This window comes from Drosophila melanogaster, chromosome 3R (genome assembly GCF_000001215.4).
Source record: "Drosophila melanogaster chromosome 3R".
Classification (NCBI taxonomy): Eukaryota; Metazoa; Arthropoda; class Insecta; order Diptera; family Drosophilidae; genus Drosophila; species Drosophila melanogaster.
In genome coordinates this window covers 17,670,905-17,687,204 of record NT_033777.3, presented here as the reverse complement: position 1 = coordinate 17,687,204, position 16,300 = coordinate 17,670,905, and the positions used below count along the sequence as shown (strand labels likewise).

At 43.5% G+C, this 16,300-nt stretch overlaps 6 protein-coding genes across 14 annotated transcripts; 3 read left to right on the top strand and 3 right to left on the bottom strand.

Moving 5' to 3' along the window:
• The first annotated feature begins 133 nt into the window (after positions 1-133).
• On the top strand, positions 134-1,516 carry CG31249 (uncharacterized protein). The gene is made up of 3 exons (NM_169774.3): positions 134-309; positions 368-694; positions 844-1,516. Exons 1-3 carry the CDS (start codon positions 240-242, stop codon positions 1,197-1,199), a joined length of 753 nt encoding a protein of 250 aa, NP_732262.1. The 5' UTR covers positions 134-239; the 3' UTR covers positions 1,200-1,516.
• Positions 1,398-2,108, bottom strand: CG31360 (uncharacterized protein). The gene is made up of 2 exons (NM_169773.3): positions 1,855-2,108; positions 1,398-1,792 (listed from the first exon to the last, which is right to left on the bottom strand). Exons 1-2 carry the CDS (start codon positions 2,030-2,032, stop codon positions 1,674-1,676), a joined length of 297 nt encoding a protein of 98 aa, NP_732261.1. The 5' UTR covers positions 2,033-2,108; the 3' UTR covers positions 1,398-1,673.
• Positions 2,109-2,289: 181 nt separating this feature from the next.
• CG31251 (uncharacterized protein) lies at positions 2,290-3,465 on the top strand. The gene is made up of 3 exons (NM_169772.3): positions 2,290-2,460; positions 2,518-3,050; positions 3,110-3,465. Exons 1-3 carry the CDS (start codon positions 2,360-2,362, stop codon positions 3,394-3,396), a joined length of 921 nt encoding a protein of 306 aa, NP_732260.2. The 5' UTR covers positions 2,290-2,359; the 3' UTR covers positions 3,397-3,465.
• CG7655 (uncharacterized protein) lies at positions 3,432-4,536 on the bottom strand. The gene is made up of 2 exons (NM_142389.3): positions 4,090-4,536; positions 3,432-4,030 (listed from the first exon to the last, which is right to left on the bottom strand). The coding sequence occupies exons 1-2, from the start codon at positions 4,414-4,416 to the stop codon at positions 3,596-3,598; spliced, it is 762 nt and encodes a 253-aa protein (NP_650646.1). The 5' UTR covers positions 4,417-4,536; the 3' UTR covers positions 3,432-3,595.
• A 153-nt stretch (positions 4,537-4,689) lies between these two features.
• On the top strand, positions 4,690-13,473 carry alt (aluminum tubes). 8 transcript variants are annotated; one of them, NM_001275750.1, is made up of 7 exons: positions 4,690-4,748; positions 9,027-10,368; positions 10,456-11,118; positions 11,468-11,563; positions 11,672-12,130; positions 12,194-12,316; positions 12,382-13,473. In NM_001275750.1, the coding sequence occupies exons 2-6, from the start codon at positions 9,085-9,087 to the stop codon at positions 12,314-12,316; spliced, it is 2,625 nt and encodes an 874-aa protein (NP_001262679.1). In that variant the 5' UTR covers positions 4,690-4,748; positions 9,027-9,084; the 3' UTR covers positions 12,382-13,473. The 8 variants fall into 8 exon arrangements, with proteins under 8 accessions (NP_001262679.1, NP_996227.1, NP_732259.1 ...); NM_142388.3 differs by lacking the exon at positions 4,690-4,748 and adding an exon at positions 4,962-5,110 and having other exon boundaries at positions 12,382-13,019; NM_206505.2 differs by lacking the exon at positions 11,468-11,563 and having other exon boundaries at positions 4,690-4,746; positions 12,382-13,019.
• Mps1 (Monopolar spindle 1) lies at positions 13,377-15,934 on the bottom strand. 2 transcript variants are annotated; one of them, NM_001275748.1, is made up of 4 exons: positions 15,638-15,934; positions 14,348-15,355; positions 13,729-14,284; positions 13,377-13,656 (listed from the first exon to the last, which is right to left on the bottom strand). In NM_001275748.1, exons 1-4 carry the CDS (start codon positions 15,832-15,834, stop codon positions 13,399-13,401), a joined length of 2,019 nt encoding a protein of 672 aa, NP_001262677.1. In that variant the 5' UTR covers positions 15,835-15,934; the 3' UTR covers positions 13,377-13,398. The 2 variants fall into 2 exon arrangements, with proteins under 2 accessions (NP_001262677.1, NP_650644.1); NM_142387.3 differs by having other exon boundaries at positions 13,377-13,628.
• Positions 15,935-16,300: the final 366 nt, after the last annotated feature.

Genomic DNA, 16,300 nt, shown 5'->3' with positions numbered 1-16,300 from the left:
AGTAAGTAGTTTCTTACAAAATATTTGATTTAAAAATTATATATCGATACTTTTTCGAGATTATTAAATTCGAACAGCTTTATCACAGCAAGTTGGCAGCCCAATTTCTACGTCGATAAGTCCTCTCGTTTAATGTTCCATCCCTTAAATTTGGGCGATAAGAATAAGCACAGCCGGCTGTAACATTTTTTGTAAATTAACAGAGCGAATCGATTTTTGTATAGTAATCCGTTGAAAGCATGCTGTCGCTCAAGATGAAACTCGAGGTACTGGGTCGTCCCGATGTTGACATCCCGGTGGTGATGAGCGGTAATTGTCTAGTTTTCCTGATGGGGCTATAAGTCATCCCATTCTTTTCGTTCCGCAGACCGCAAGGAATTCGCCAACACAGTCCTCTGGTTGGAGGACCAGAAGATCCGGCTTTACTCCATAGAGGATCGCTGTAAGCTGCGCACTGTCGACAACCCTGAGATCTGGAAGGAGGGTTACTTAAAGTACTGTGCCGATTTGAGCATGCCGCCCCTGGAGACGCGGCAGGAGCAGCTGGCCTGGATTGTCAGCTATGCTGTGCGCCTGGACTTCCTCGATGATCCTGATCAGTTTGCCTCGATTAACACCAAACAGGTGCCACCCCAAAGCAATGGCAAGCAGTCCCAACAAAGGGTCCAGGCTATTTTCGATGGAAATATTAATAGTATGGTCTGATTTTAACTAAATTTACCATTTAAGGAACTTTAAATTTATATATTATGGATTTTTTAAGAGGTTCCAAAAACCACTTTTATTATCTATAGATGATAATCAGGTAAAGTACAACAAGTATTAATTCTTTCTTCCCACCAGCTCAGGAAAAAGCGTTCGTGGATGGAGTCCGGCTGCTGGCCAGCAAACTGAATGTGCCGCACCACCCGAACCATCTGTTGCAGCTGGAGGCTATCGCTCGCGTGGTGCACGAACGCCTCTCGCCCGCCGCCAAGGATCGCAAGCCGGTAGTGGGTAAACCCTTCCCTTTTGACAAGGGAAACGACGTCGTCTCGTCCAACGACTCTGCCCTGGACCTGCCCATGCGCATACTACGTCTTCTCCAGATCCAGAGCCTACGCGAGCTGCAGACACACATCAATGAGACCATTGTGGCGGTGCAGAACATCACGGCCAATCCAAAGACTGATACCAAGCTGGGGAAAGTGGGATTCTAGACGATTAACAGTAAAGGAACGCAATCGACACAATATAACATAAAAGGACATAAAGAACATAAAAGTTTTAAAATTGCATCTATAAAATATCCTTTAAAGCCAAGCAACAACATTTAGCAGAAATCAATAGATAGATCAACAGCCAAGCTATGAACAAGCAAACACCTTTTTTGAAAGCTATAAAATAAGAATCCTGTTGATATTTTATAATATTATTATTAATACAAACATATGTTTATTTATGATCCTCTTTCAAAAGATGCAATATTGTGTATGCCTATGTAATTAATTTATTTAAAATAAATCATAAATTCATTAAAGCAAACAAGGTTTTGTTTTCAACGATTTTAAATAGAAAAAATTCTAAAAACAAGGTTACAGCTATATTATTGTAATGCCACATGGTCGTACAAAAGAAAACATTAACCTTTATATATTAAGTGACTCTACGATTATAATTAAAACGTCATTGAATTAACGTCTAGAAAAGAACTGATGATCAGTGCTAGTATTTTCCTGTTCTTTTGGCTTCTCGGCGGTTGCCTTCAGGAAATTCGCGTCTGCCAGGCGGGCCACGCCCAGAACTCCAACGGCTATGGCGACGAAGGAGAAAGGAGTAAACATAAGACCGGATTTAAGATCCCAAGTGGCTCACCTGCAGCCAAGCCTTTCATAGTGAAATTCTCCAGAGGTTTCGCTTGTCTTTTTTTCGACTGTGCCAATAGGAAGGCACCAATTCCCAGGAGTCCAAGGCCACTGACCAGACGGCAGGCCAAGCAGTCCACCTCGTTGGAAACGTTGTCCTTGTTCCAAAAAGAAAGTCTACCGATCATTTTTAAAATTATTTCAATAATAACAATTTGGGAATGGATTTGGAAAATAAGGCGACAACTATCGATATACCAAGTTTGTCGCAGGGCTGCCAACTTGATTGTGTTAACTAAACTAGGTTTTTTGTTAATTCGATCAACAAATGCTTTATTGACCTTATTTTCTAATAGAACTAGATTCCTATTAATATTATATATGTTGACCACACTCTAAAATCTTTAATATGTATCTATCTTTTTAATAGCTATCGCCGATTTAAATGCATTGTTATCGATAGACGTGAACATTAGATGTTAAGTTAAAAGCGGCCGGTTACTATTCTTACAAAAATGGACTTTCAGCGAAACGATGCTATGCTCATGGAAATTCTGCAGGATCGGAAAACTATTACAGGTTTCCTGGACTCCATTTTCGGATTTCTGCGACGCAAGTAAAAGATTTTATCTCAAGATCCTTAACAAAACTGTAGTCCCACTTCCCTTTTTAGCACCGACTTTTATCACACAAAACGCGATGAAGCGGATAAAATAGGCTTCCCCAAAGGCGTGAGGGATCAGATTCTATATGGCGCCATGCAGCGCTACGATCCGGATTGCTTGCTACAATCCCTGACCGCGGAAGGCGGTGCAGATGATGGAGAAACGGCTCCGCCTGCCGTCGAAGAAGTGGTCCTGGAAAGCGAAGATGGTCCTCAGGACGAGGAAATGAAACCCATAGAGAGCCAGCCGCCACAAAAAGGGAAGGAGCAGTCAAAGTTCTCCCCCAGCGACTACAAAAACGGAGATGTGTTCGAAACGCACTGCTGGTCACAAACCCTCAAGGATGTGGAGGTGCAGGCTCTGCTTCCCAAGGATCATCAAACGGCGAAGAAGCTGCACATTTCAATTCAGGCCCAGCACATCAAAGTGAGCAGCAAGCATAGCCCAGAGACGATCATCCTCGAGGGAAACCTGAGCCAGCGGATTAAACACAAGGAGGCGGTGTGGACAATTGATCAGAACCGATTGATCATAAGTTACGGTGGGCATTCACCTAAAACATCTTTATAAACCATTTTCATAAACTGTATATAACTGTAGATAAAGCAAAGGAGCTCTGGTGGGATCGGCTCTTCGAAGGTGATCCAGAAATCGATTCCAAGAAGATTGAATGCGAACGCTATATAGATGATTTGCCGGAGGAAACCCAGGCCACCATAGAAAAGCTTAGGGTCCAGCAGTTGGCAGCAGACAAGCAACAAAATGAAATTCAGACCTCAAGTCCCGACCAAGCTATAAACCTGGATCGCCTGAAAGCTGCCTGGGATGCCGAAGGTTCGCCGTTTAAAGGACAGCCCTTTGATCCTTCTATCGTAAGAATGAGTTAAATTTTAAAATAATTAATTAAGCTAGCAATAGTAGTAAAATAGTAAAAACTGAACCATATATATTTTTATATATCTTTTAGTTTTTTCATTATTTGTTTCGTTCTGATTCGGAAACTGAAATTGTTAGAAAAGTATTATTCAATACAAACTCATGTCAACTTACAACTAGATCTTAGTAAGAACACTTTTGAGATTAAGTTTACTTGGCCTTCAGTTCGAGTTTCTTGCGCTGCAGTTGAATCTTCTGATAGGCCACATCCTTCTGATCTGTGGACCAGGCCAGGTACATGTAGGTGGTCAGCAGCAAGGCCATGACTAGCCGATCCACGCTCATCACATTCGTGGCGAACAGGATGACCGACAGGCCCACAAACGAGGGATGTCTGACATGGGCGTACAGATTGCGCAATTCCCCGGATTTGTAGCTGATGGGCGGTCCGTAGGCCTTCAGATCGTAGTAGGCTTGCTTGACGCCCAGCAGCTCTGGCAGATCCATCACCAAACTGCCGCCAAAGATGACAACCCAGCAGATGCCATGGGTGATCACGAAGGTCCACCAAAGCGGAGCACTCTGCTCCACATCGATTTGCCACAGAACAATCGACTGAGCGGGCAGCCAGTTGACGATCAAATACTGAAATGTCCAAAGTTGCAGTTGGGAGCTATTTCTGTCCAATTTGTGGGTATACAAACATGTAAACAAAGCGATGACGTCAGGCTATAAATAGTGCGCTCCGCACCCGACAATCCCAACTTGGCCAACAGCTTCTTGACCACGGCTGACTTGAGGAAGCTGTGCTGGAAGATGAATCCGATCAGGTAGAGGGTATCGAACACCACGGGTCCATAGGCGGTCTGCAGGCGCGACTTGTTGTCCAGTAAATTGAAAATCCAGGTGTGCGCCTTGGAAATCGAACGAGGCGTCGAAAGGAACATCATCAGGCTGCCAACCACGTACAGGGAGTAAGCGAACGTGGCCAGGGATGCCAATAGTACTATGGACTTGGCAATCGATGTCATTTTTGTCAGGAAAATTGAGAAAATAGCTTGTTATTTCGAGATAATCAAAACAAATTCAATGAACGTTTCGGTGAGCTAATCAGTGCGACCATGGCACAGTCGCGATAAAATCTTCGGTGAAGAATTTCAATTTGGTTTGTGTCCACGATAAAAACATCGCTCTCCCCACGTAGCGTGTCTCGGCTACAAAAACATAGCGCATTTATCCGGCGGCTTGAGTCATCGCTAGTTGTCCAAATTTAGGACTATTATGTGACTGGCGCGATTTTTGGAGTATGTCGCCACGGTCACTCTGTTTGCAAATGTTTCAATTTTCCCACTAACGAAAAAGTGTAAGTCCGCAGCCGAAAGGCATAAGAAAGTTGAGAAAAAGTTTAACAGTTGCAAGTAAGAACTGGTTTGATAAAGCGTATCTAAATCCAAGCAAAGTGATGAAAAAACTGTCGACGCGACAACCCAACACACACACACACTCAAACAGGCGCAGCGCTCCGGCACACATACACAAGTGGCTTGCAAATGGCGGATGCGTTTCCAACAAAAAGAAAAGAAGAAGGAAAAGAAAGACTGCATTGTAAATGTGAAATGTTGTGAAAATTGTTGACGTTGCAAGTGGCTTAAAATCGGCTGAAAATCAGCGTTAGAAGTATAGAGACTGGAGATAAGAAGGGGAGAGCGGTGTACATGTATGTGTGTAAGTGCAGTGCGACGCCCTTTTGTCTTGAGAGGAAAAAGGAAGCCACTACTTTATTTATCGGTGTGCAATTATTCAAGGTGCCAATTAGTAGTCGACACACTTTCACTGCTCCCCATTGCTTAATTATGAGCAAAGGGGACAGCTGACTGCTTTGATTTGCCAAAAATCTCGGGCGCCGCCGTCTGGCCGGGGCCCTGCCCCCGCCCTTTCCCATTTGTTGTTCGCTGATTTTATCAAAGAAAAAGACAAGAAATGAGCATAATTGATGCGCTGACCTCACCACACACACACACATAAGCATATGCGGGCTTATCAAAGGAGCGAGAGCGGAGCAGAGCTCAAAAGAGAGAGCGGAGCAGAGCAGCTGCAGTCCAATAAATCATAGACTCAAAAATCGTTCGTCATCGGGGAAAACCAATTGACAATCAACAAATGCTATCGACGTCTACGTCAGCAATCAATAATCATTAACCGCCAGCTTTAGACAATATCAATTTGCCTATTTATAGCCTTTATGAGTCACTCCACATTTTAGACCAACCTTCCATCTGTGGACCAAAAGAAAAAATTAGGGAAACGAACTTGGAACCTGACGCTCCCACGCAGGAATAACAAGAAGACACCACACACCGCAAAAAACATGCCACGCTTTCTTTCCCACAGAGATAAATAAAGCAGCATTGCATGTTGCATAAATATTACGGGAGAAAAAGACGAAAAGTAGGGAGCAGTGCTTTCTAAAATTAAAACTCTTGAGCCGCTGAAAATAGCAGGGGCAAAAAATGCATTTATGAATAAATAGATGAAAAATAATGAATGAGTGCGAGTACGCTCTCGCTCAGCGGTGACAGAGAGAGCGAGGAAAGCACTTGCACCGTTATCAGTGATGCTGCTGCGAAAGCAAGCTAGTAAAAGTATAATTTCAAATTATTTTTTTATGAAAGAACAAAAATAATATAAAATGGAGAACCCGGTTAAATTTTAGATAGATTGGAAGTTTTCAGTTTTAAGAAGTTATTAGGATATGTAAGTTGATTATGAAAAACAATTTTTTTTTAGAAACAAATCTAGACATTTATAATTCGCATAAGGACTTTAATAATTATACACAGTTACGAGGATCAATAACTTTTTTATTTCCATTTGAAGAGATGTAATCGCATTGGCGAATACTTGACCCACTTCAAACACGCTGCCTTCAAAGGCCAGAAAATGGTCAACTTGGCATTTCTGGCCGGGGCTCACCAACAGGGGAGAAATTCCATGTGCCAGCAAGTGCGAGTGTGTGTGTGAGCAGGCAGCTAATTGAACACTGGGGCGCCGCAAAAGAAAGGGGGAGGGAGGGAAGCAACGGCACAGAAAGATAGAAAGAAAAACGGGAAAATTAGGCCAACTGTGCAGTTCGATGTCAGTTTGCCAGTTTGTCAGTTGGCTGTAACGAGGCCGAGCAGCCAGCGTGTTTTGCATGCTGTTCGACCATAATACATAATTATTTATAGATGGTCATAATGATAATTGGCAGCAAGATTTCGACTTTCACACACTCGTTTATACAAAAACTCACACAAAAACACTGGCCAGTCACACTCACGCACACATGGGCGCTTTTCTTCCGGTTGATGACCTTTACCGGCGTTTTTATTGTGCTTTTTATTCTCTTTTGGCTTTGGCTCTCTTCTGCCGCCACCGCTTCTGCTGCTTCTTCCTCCCCCGCCTCTATACTCACGGAATCGGAATCCGCAGCCCGGACTTTACTTACTTTCCGTTAAACGCCATCGATTTGTTTGACGGAAACCCGTTTCCATTGTGCCATTAAATATTAATTTAACTTTGTGGTCAGTCCACCCATCCGTAATAATGAATGTCGGTTTCATAGGACTAGATAATAGACAATTGGAGTTGTAAAAACTTTCATAAATTGTAGTGAAGATGCTATGAACCATCTAAATTGTCACAATGGTCGCAATACAACAGTTGGAAACACTAAAAATGGTTACATTTGTTAATAAATGAAATCAAGAGTTAGTTATATGTAGATAGAGTAAACCTGGAAAGATTTGCTGTATACGGATTATTCATCTACCCAGTATCACGTAACCCAGTATTTTTGAAAGCCCCTTAGAAATGTTTGTTGATTGTGGATAAGAAGAAACAGAAACACAGTCAGTATCTTTTAGCCAGAAACATGACGCGAGCCAGCAAAGCAGCAGAAATAAGAAGCCAGAACTTGACAAGCCAACAGAGGAAAATAAATACCCGACCTGCCAGTTATCGCAGCCGCAGAGAGCAACAACCTTGAATTGAAATTTTTGCAATTTGTGAATTCTTCCACTGAGCTCGCGGAGTCAGCGAAATTTCAAGTTTTGTTCTAACTGTGGTGGGAGCGAAGAGAGAAAAGTGCCACGGAGCGCAAGCACACTGAGAATAAAACGTTCTGTTAGTAATGTTAGTATTTTTTATTTCAAAAATGTACAAACTACAAATATATATTATTTTAAAGTTTCAAAGATAACTGGGCGGAGTAAATATATAAACGTATTTTATTTTGATGATACAAGTAATGTTATCGCATATTTTAAACTCAAGACTTATTGCAAATTTGTTTGCTGATTCTTCAATAAAATCTTGCTCTCATAAAACGTAACTTGCACTTACAGAAAACATCCAGAAAATAACCTATTCAAAAATAAATATTTAGTCGATCTTGGGAATTGCTTCAAGTGTAGAGAGCTGAGGAGAGATCTCGAATTGCGAGCCCAGCTCTGCTGCGAATCTTTTCACTAGCCTTTGGCATTCGCATCGTGTCCATTGGAAGAGACTCGTGGAGTTTAACGAAAATAGATTAAACAGTGTTGATTTTTTTTGCGAATTGGCAAATTTGCATACGTGTGCGTCAGAATCTAGACTTTGAGTTATTTTAAATTGTTATTCTTTTTTCGGATTGTTATGTGAGTTCCTTTCAATCTGCGTCAACACCTTTGGGTGCTGGAAATGTCTACCAACTTTCGTTCAAGGCTGCCCAGCAGCTGCTGTTTCATAAGCTAATTTTATTCTTTGTGACTTTGTCGGCTCCCCACTTCTGCCCGGAATACATTTTTCCGTCTTAATCGCTGAGTTCTTTGAGGAATCGATAATTCCAGCTGAGATTTCTTATCGCCCTTCCTGCGCCAAATGAAATTCAAATGACCTTTTTGCCTAAATTTGAAATTCATGGGGATTTATTGGCGAGTTGAGCTGTATAATCCGGAATACCAGGAATATTGAGCCATTCAGCAGTGCATTTTTTTTATCTCAGCAGAGCAACAACAACAATGAAATTATCAACCGCACAGCGTTTTTATTAATATAACGTCCAGCAAGCCCAGTCAACTGCAGCAATAACAACGTGTTCATACAAAAGGAGAACTTGTGTTGTTGCGCTCTGAACCATTTTCCGGCCGGTAAACCGATAAGCACGTTCAACTCAAACAATCCGGCTATATAAAGCGTAATTGCCATTGAATGTAGTGTCGTTGATCTGTCGTTTTTAGTGGGCATTTCTTCGGCGTTTTTCGATTTTTGACCCCCACGTCATCAGTTTATACTACATTGTAGTGGTTCTCAAGCTGAAAAAAGCTGATAATGCTACGAAATGAGTTTGATAGCAAAAATATATACACGAGTGACCCTAAAAAGCATTTCTAACATTTCCACACTTGAGATTATTTTTTGCTTTGTTGGTTGCTTTCCTTGGAAACCAAACGGAGAAAACGTGGCCGTAATTCCGGGCTTCCCCTTTTAGATGAAATCGAACATTATTGTTTAATTTTTTCATATGTATTTACACCTGCAAATGTAAATACCTAGAAATATTTACCTTCTAATATTGCTAAAATACAAAATAGTAACGAGAAACTCTCTATTTATTCAACAGCATTCGCAAAGGAGATCCCTGAGAAAAATCCACGGCTAAACCGGAAAGATATGCAAATATGGACTTCCACATACTGATCGTCATCGGTTGTGTGGTCAGCGCCTCGCTGCTCTCGTTCCTGTTCATCAACAAGATCTTCCGGCGCAAGACTTTTGAGGAGGTGGTAGCCGAGAAGCGTGCCCTGAGCGCCAATCTCTACAAGGCGGCCGGTGGTGCCGCTACCAAGAAGCCCAAGAAGAAGGAACTTAAGCGCGAAAAGAAGCAACGTCAGCGGGAACAGCAGAGGGATGTGAACAACGAGCCGGAACCAGAGGAAGCCGAAGACTACTCCGATGGTCAGTCGGAGGGTCAGGGCTCCGTGGCTGGCGAGGAACCCGGTCTCTCCAAGCAGCATGTTGAATTTGAACCCGATGCAGAGGTCCTCACTGATCAGCGACGACCCAGTAGCGTGGCTGAGAAGGAGAACCAACCTTCTGGGGCTGGCAAAAAGGGAAAGAAGGATAAACGTAACGGAGCCAACAACAAGACAGCCGGAATCCTGGTCAACAAGAACGAAACTGTTGCTGTTAAGCCTGCAGCTAACGCCGAGGAGACACCAACTTTGAATAATTTTGAAACCAAGATCCCCAAGGATGTGGTGGAGCTGAAGAAGCAAGAGCAAAAGGAACGCAAAGAAGACAACAACAACAAGCAGCAAAGTCAGAAAAAGATCGCCGGAGGCAATGTGTCCAAGAAGGAGAAGGTCGTAGCTGTCGAAACAGAGGCACCCGTAGTGACCAAGCAGATCCTCAAGCAACAGCAGCAGCAGCAGAATGGCTCACCCAAAACGCAACACAACCAGGCCAACAACAAAACCAAGCAGCAGCAGCAAAACAAGAAACAGAATCAAAAGGAAACCCTAACGGGTAAGGATTTGGCTCATGCTTTGGATAAACTGGCCGATCACCAGAACCAGACCATTGGTGTCAACGCTCTGATGAACGTATTTTCTCGTGCCGAGCTAAATCGCTCAGAGATTCAGATACTCATCGACTATCTGCTAAACAAGCAACAGGATATGCCCGCTTCGCACTCTGAGTGGTCGGATGACATCTGCCAGAAACTCAAGCGTCAGCTGGAAGAGAAGGAAAAGCTGTTGGCCGAGGAGCAGGAGGCCTCCATCGGAATTCAGGCTAAGCTTCGCGAACTACGCCAAGAGGTTAACACAGAACGCGCCCAGATGCATGCCCGAAACCAGGCTTATATCGATAAGTTGCAAGGCAAGGAGCAGGAGCTAGCCGCCCTCAACCAGGAGCTGTCCAGTCTGAATGACAAGTTGACGCTTGAGCGTCAACAGCTTACGGTAAGAAAAGCTTCTGAGATTTATAAGAATATTTTCAAACATAGCCTATATTCAAATTCGTTACAAATCATTAATTCTTTGTTTTAGACCCTTCGGAGGGAGAAGCAAGCCAATTCGCAGGATCTGGTTCAGTTGCAACATTTGCAACAGGATCTCGCACACAAGGAAAAGTGCCTGGCGGAAATGACCGCATTCGTTAATGCAGAGACCCAGCAGAAGAACGAGGTGATTCAGCAGCAGGCTCAGCAGCTGCAAGCCCTGGAGCTGCAACGCGAAGAGCTGGAAGCGCGCCAGAACAATAGCATCTTTGAGCTAGAGCAGCGCAAGCAGCTGGAGGCGGAGAACGCCGACCTCAAGCAGGAGCTGAGCGCTGTTCAACAGACTCAGTCGGAGCTGCAGCGCGTCCACGCCGCCGAGTTGCAGGAGCTGCGACAGAACTTGTCCGTCCTAGAGGCTCGCAACGTTGCGCTCAGCCAACAGCTCACCCAAGCCGCCAACAGCGCGGTTCAGGCCACCGCCGCCCAGTCGGAGCAGGCCCAGGTTCAGACCGAAGCGCTGGCCCAGAAGCAGCAGGAGCTGAGTGCTCTTCGCTCGCAGGTCGGCTCGCTGACGGATGCCCACGCCCAGCAGCAGAAGCAAGCCAACGCTCTGCAGTCGCAGCTCCAGGAGGCTCAACAGCGGGCCGAGCAGCTGCAGGCTAAGGAGCAACATCTGCAACAGGAGCTCCAGGAGCAGCGGGAGAAAAATAATGTGAGTATAGAGATGAACTCTATAACTAGAAATATATATTAAAAAACTTTTCTTTTTGTGTTGCATTCCCATTACATTCCCTATTTTATACCACCTACTTTAAACTTTATTGCACTTTACTTTGTAATCACTGAAATTGATACATATATATGTCAAGACTTATGCATGAAGATTAATAATGAATGCGGATAATTGAATTGAAAAGGATTTCAAACCAATTTGAGCCCAACTATATGTAATCGCGTCGCATTTGAGTCGTTATGCCGTCGTTCGTCCTGCCCGTTGCATCTGCATCCTTCTTGCTTTTCCTGAATCCTTTACTAATTGCCACGTATTCGTGTTTCGTCAGGACGTGCGTATGAAAAATTGGAAGTTGATTGAAGCGTTGCAAAATGCCGAAGCATTAACAGCTAAGACGAAAACAAATTCAGCGCAGTCCGTAGGCGTAAGTGCATGATCTTTGTCAGCTTCTTCTGCTTGCCTATATGATTCCATCTGAAAATTCGTAGAGTCTAAATCATTGTAAACTAATTGTATGCATTAATCTTTGCAGCAACAACACAAAGAGCTGCAGCTGCAGCAACAGAAGGCAGTGGCCGCCAATGGCGGGGGTAGTGCCAGTTCAGCCAAGAGCGAGCAGCAGAGGATCCGGGATCTCTACCAGCGCCTTTATCCCGACGCTGTGAAAGCGCAGTCGGGAAATGCCCTGCAAGCATCCTTTGACCAGTGGCTGGAACAGGTCCTGGCCACCCATGTCAAGCAGCAACAGGATAAGCTGCGGCAGAAGCTCGACGCGGAGAAGTCCGAGAAGCAGAGCAGCAGTAGTCATAAGTCCACACAATCAAGCAACAGTAGCAGTAGCAACCACAATAGCACCCACAACAATATTAGTAGCAATAATAGTAGTTCGAATAGCCAATCCTCCTCCGCCGCCGAGCAGCAGGAGCTGCACAAACAGAACCTGCAGCTGCGGGAGTGCAACGACAAGCTCACCCAGCTGGTCACCAAGACGGTAATTACTTTTGCCCTATAGTAATTTATAACCTATCCAATGACAATAAAATCTTACGAACAGACAAACACATTGATGGACTTGGAAGAGCGTGCTCGTGAGCAGGACGAGCACTGGCGTGGCATCGTCGAGCAGAAGGAGCAGCTGATCCTAACCCTGCAGCAGCATGCCTCAAACGGAGAATAGGTAAGGAATTGTGTTGCTGGTCTATAATAACTAGATTTCTAAACATATCGTTTGTCTTTTTGCAGGACATTTAATGTCGAAACAGATGCGGAAAGGGAAGAGGAGGCCAACAACGACGATAAACTGACAAGCAACCGCAGAGTTTGTCCAACTTCCAAAAGAACAGCAACAGTAAAAAAGAAACAACTCTAACAATCTATTAAGTTTAAAGTTAATGTAACAAAAAAAAAAGGCGAGAAAAAAGTAAACCTAAAGCATGCCCCACAACAGCAACATTTAACATTTTATAGTAGCGAGAACCAACAATTATGAGAATGAAGAACTATGGAACGCTTTAAGAAATTATATACACATAACTAAAGCAAGATAATGATAACAATCGAAACTTGTGCAATGTTAAACGAGAAGAGAAGAAATGCTAGCAAAGGAAAAGTCCGACTCTGATTACAGAAACAGGCAATTTCCACCCAAGCCCTCCCAATAAAAAGCAAACCAACCCGGAAAAACCGCGAAAAATCCATTGCTGCTGCTACTTTCTAATTATTATTTAACACATACTTTGCATGCGATTATTATTTTTGTGTTACACTTGCATTTAAAAACGCGCTTTAAACAATTGTATATGTATCTTATGTTAAGCAAATGAATTTAAAACCCAGCTACTTAAAATGCAAATCCACAAAAAAATAAACAAAATAATAGTATGAATGTACGTATGCTCTTGTACTTGGGCCATTGTGAATTTTGTATGTTTTCCATTCATGTTTTCTGTTTTTGTGTTAACTTTTAATTTTCCGCCGCCAGGCAGCGCAAAGTATTTAATCCCAGGAAGAGCAAATGGCAGCAGCAACATTTAATTAAGCGTAAATAAACAAGAAAACAACTATTTTTATATAAAACTGAATGAGAACCTATCTTATAAGTAAACGCAAATTAAACACGAATGCTAACTAGCAATCTATTGTCGGAACCTGTTGCATGCGACATACTGAAAAATTAGGAAAACCAACAAATTCAAGCCCATCAGCAACCACAACAAACAAAAGAACGAGCTATAACAGCATTATAAGGATTTATGATGTTTAATTTACGATAAAATGAGAATTAAATATATACACACACATATGAGAAAGACATTTGACCTTTGACATTTCACTAATAAATAGCTGAGCTTTCGTGCTTAATTGCTGTTGGCGGTTCTGCTGGGTATCTGCAGGTTCTGCAGCGGAATGATCATATGGAATGGGTACTGTAGTAGTTCGGTGCACGACGGCCGCTTTTTGGGATTCAACTGTAGGCAGTTCTTGGCCATCTGCAAATAGAGCAGAGACAGTTGTAAACTTGGATTCAATTTATTTATAATTTTAGTTAGCTTATGTTAGTCTAAAAGCCTCATATTGCGCAACACTCACATGAACCAGCATGATGGGATAGTAGGGCGGAATGGCAGGATACTCGATGCTGGTGCCCGGTGTGGTGATTGCACTCATCTTGGCATAGACGTTTCGGATGTGGCCGAACGGTGTCTTTTGGTAGAGTAGCAGGTAAAGGATGCAGCCCAGCGACCACACGTCCGATTTGGTCGAGATCTTGATCTTCGGCTGATCGGCTCTGCGCATCGGGCTATTCCCCGTGGAGGTGTCCGTCAACGCCTCCGGACTAATGTAGTTAAAGGTGCCCGCCTGCGAGAATTTGATGATGCTCGTCGAGTCCACAGCGATATTGCTGGCTATGCCAAAATCGATCAACTTCAGTCTGCCGCTGACCATCAGGAAATTTGCCGGCTTGAGATCCGAATGGATGACACCGTGTTGGTGAATGTAGTTGACCGCTTGCAGCATTTGGTACAGGATGTTCATCAGGCTATAGAGAGGAAGGTTGGTGGTGTAGCTCTGCAGGATCTTGTTCAAGTCGCAGTCACCTTTCTCCATCACCATGTACAGCTTGGACTCCTCGCGCACAAGTTGACTAAGGAAAAAAAAGTACTTAAACAGTGACGTTAACAAGAAGTCAGTATTTAGAAATATTTACTAATCGTAAAGTGCCACAACACAAACGTTCCCTTGTAGCTTTGCCAGAAGTTTGGTTTCGTTTAGATATCCCTGCACCACTTGTGGATCGGCCTGCAGATCCACCACCTTCAGGGCGAACTCATTTCCGGAATCCGATCGGCGTGCCAAAAAAACAGAGCTGGAGCCGCCACAGCCCAGTTTCTTATCAATCGTATACTCATGATTCTTGATTTTTAAAATATTAGATGTCTTGTGGGAAGGCTGCTCTGGAGGTACAGCAACTGCGGGAATCGATACCAGCTCCTTTGGTTCCACATTATCCACTTTGTCTGGCACGTTATCCTTGTCCGACTCCCGGAAAACATGATCTAGGGACTTTTTGGAAGGATGCTGACTCTTTGGTGGTTCTGCCTTTTTCGGAGGCTCCGGAATGTCCGGGCTTTCTGTGATGGTGTCGCACAGGGAGAAGCTTATGCTATCGGAGGCCACTGGAGCAGCACGACTCACGGTCATAGGTGTTTGGAAGAGCACTTTCTGCGCACGGAAGTCATTGGACACCGCACTCCGACTTTTTCCCGCCAGTGTGGAACCAATTGTTCGTACTTGGGGGGTAATGAAGTCTGCATCCGGCTTCGTCTTCGAGGTGGAGGGTAATTCATTACGCAGTGGCGTCTCTGTCTCTTGGAGTGGGCGCCTTTCGGTGGCACTTGGTGCAGCTTGAAGCGTGGGTGCTGTCTTTTTGGCCACCTGTTTTTCCGAATTCGCAACAGGGGATCCTTGACTGCTGCAATTGATGCCCATGTCGTTGAATCTTCCCAGGAACGAGAGATTCGAATCGGATTGCTTAAGGGGGGCGGCACTTGGTGTTCTACGAGTGGTTATGTTGCTGTTGCTGTTTGTTAACTCTTGGGATGGGCTCAGCACAAAGGAATCGTTTAGGATGGCGCAGTTAAGGTTGTGATTGCTCTTGATGTCCTCCTCGTCACTGTCCGAATCCATCATAGTCAACTCGGACACTCGGCGAGGTCTAGAATCGATAAAAACGTTGTATGTAGAAGTAATGAACATTTCTAGGTGATCTTGTAACAAAAATCCCTCGACTTGTGGGTTAATATAGATTAACTTTTAGGGTATATACTAAGCCTAGAAGATACAGGTTAGTTTCGATGGACAGACCAATTTGGAAAGAAAAGATCTAGGATTCCTGAAAGAATTCATGGAAAATTAGATCCTTGCAGACTCAGGAGGACTTATGTATGGAGAACAGGAGATGTCATGCGATACTGGACATTGCTGTCCCAGTTCTTACAGCATATTTATGGGCAGGGGATGCGGTTCGTTCTCCTTGCCCCTCGTTTGGACTTGGAAAGACGCCACCGGCTGCTGTTTTCGTTCTCCCGCCGCCGCTTGTCGTGGTCGGTATGGCGTGTTAAAGTCGTCCTCGGAGTCGGAGTCCAGTCCCAGTGCCATCATGTCCTTGGTGCGGCGGGGCACAGGCGTGGTCATCTTGCAACCCGATTTATTCTGCCCGACAAATAGTTAAATATCCAATTGCAAATCAAATGCGGGGTTTAAATTTATTTTTTATTCAAGTGTGACCAAAGTTCAAAATTTAAAACATCCAAAGCGCGCTGAATGAAGCCTTTAATAGTTAATAAAACTTAAGTAGCCGAAGGCTAAGTTTTAAAATAATTAAACGAAAATGAGGATTTAAATAAATGTTTAATATTTTAAATTAAGAAATATTGAAAACTACCTAAATTATAATTTAGTGTTGACAACAAGCAAATATAAAAGCACACTCTTTGAGTGAGGGAGAGTGATGTATAAAATACATCAAAATGATTTAAAAGTAAGAATGGCTTAAATAAATAAATTAGATATTCAAATTCTAACAGTAAGTTTATTGTTTACATTTTAGGGTTGTCTTGTTTTTCATGGTCATCACAGAGCTGCCACCCTGAAAAAAGCA

Excerpts from the sequence above, each read along its gene's own strand:
- CG31249 (NM_169774.3), top strand. The coding sequence starts at position 240 with ATGCTGTCGCTCAAGATGAAACTCGAGGTACTGGGTCGTCCCGATGTT. Across the intron at positions 310-367 it reads CATCCCGGTGGTGATGAGCG|ACCGCAAGGAATTCGCCAAC; the intron begins GTAATTGTCTAG and ends TTCGTTCCGCAG. Across the intron at positions 695-843 it reads TTTCGATGGAAATATTAATA|CTCAGGAAAAAGCGTTCGTG; the intron begins GTATGGTCTGAT and ends TCTTCCCACCAG.
- CG31360 (NM_169773.3), bottom strand. The coding sequence starts at position 2,032 with ATGATCGGTAGACTTTCTTTTTGGAACAAGGACAACGTTTCCAACGAG. Across the intron at positions 1,793-1,854 it reads TATGAAAGGCTTGGCTGCAG|CCGTTGGAGTTCTGGGCGTG; the intron begins GTGAGCCACTTG and ends TCGTCGCCATAG.
- CG31251 (NM_169772.3), top strand. The coding sequence starts at position 2,360 with ATGGACTTTCAGCGAAACGATGCTATGCTCATGGAAATTCTGCAGGAT. Across the intron at positions 2,461-2,517 it reads TTCGGATTTCTGCGACGCAA|CACCGACTTTTATCACACAA; the intron begins GTAAAAGATTTT and ends TTCCCTTTTTAG. Across the intron at positions 3,051-3,109 it reads CCGATTGATCATAAGTTACG|ATAAAGCAAAGGAGCTCTGG; the intron begins GTGGGCATTCAC and ends ATATAACTGTAG.
- CG7655 (NM_142389.3), bottom strand. The coding sequence starts at position 4,416 with ATGACATCGATTGCCAAGTCCATAGTACTATTGGCATCCCTGGCCACG. Across the intron at positions 4,031-4,089 it reads CGTCATCGCTTTGTTTACAT|TATTTGATCGTCAACTGGCT; the intron begins GTTTGTATACCC and ends TGGACATTTCAG.
- alt (NM_001275750.1), top strand. The coding sequence starts at position 9,085 with ATGGACTTCCACATACTGATCGTCATCGGTTGTGTGGTCAGCGCCTCG. Across the intron at positions 10,369-10,455 it reads TTGAGCGTCAACAGCTTACG|ACCCTTCGGAGGGAGAAGCA; the intron begins GTAAGAAAAGCT and ends TCTTTGTTTTAG. Across the intron at positions 11,564-11,671 it reads ATTCAGCGCAGTCCGTAGGC|CAACAACACAAAGAGCTGCA; the intron begins GTAAGTGCATGA and ends TAATCTTTGCAG.
- Mps1 (NM_001275748.1), bottom strand. The coding sequence starts at position 15,834 with ATGACCACGCCTGTGCCCCGCCGCACCAAGGACATGATGGCACTGGGA. Across the intron at positions 15,356-15,637 it reads CCCCTGCCCATAAATATGCT|ACCTCGCCGAGTGTCCGAGT; the intron begins GTAAGAACTGGG and ends TATCGATTCTAG. Across the intron at positions 14,285-14,347 it reads GTTGTGGCACTTTACGATTA|TCAACTTGTGCGCGAGGAGT; the intron begins GTAAATATTTCT and ends TTTTTTCCTTAG.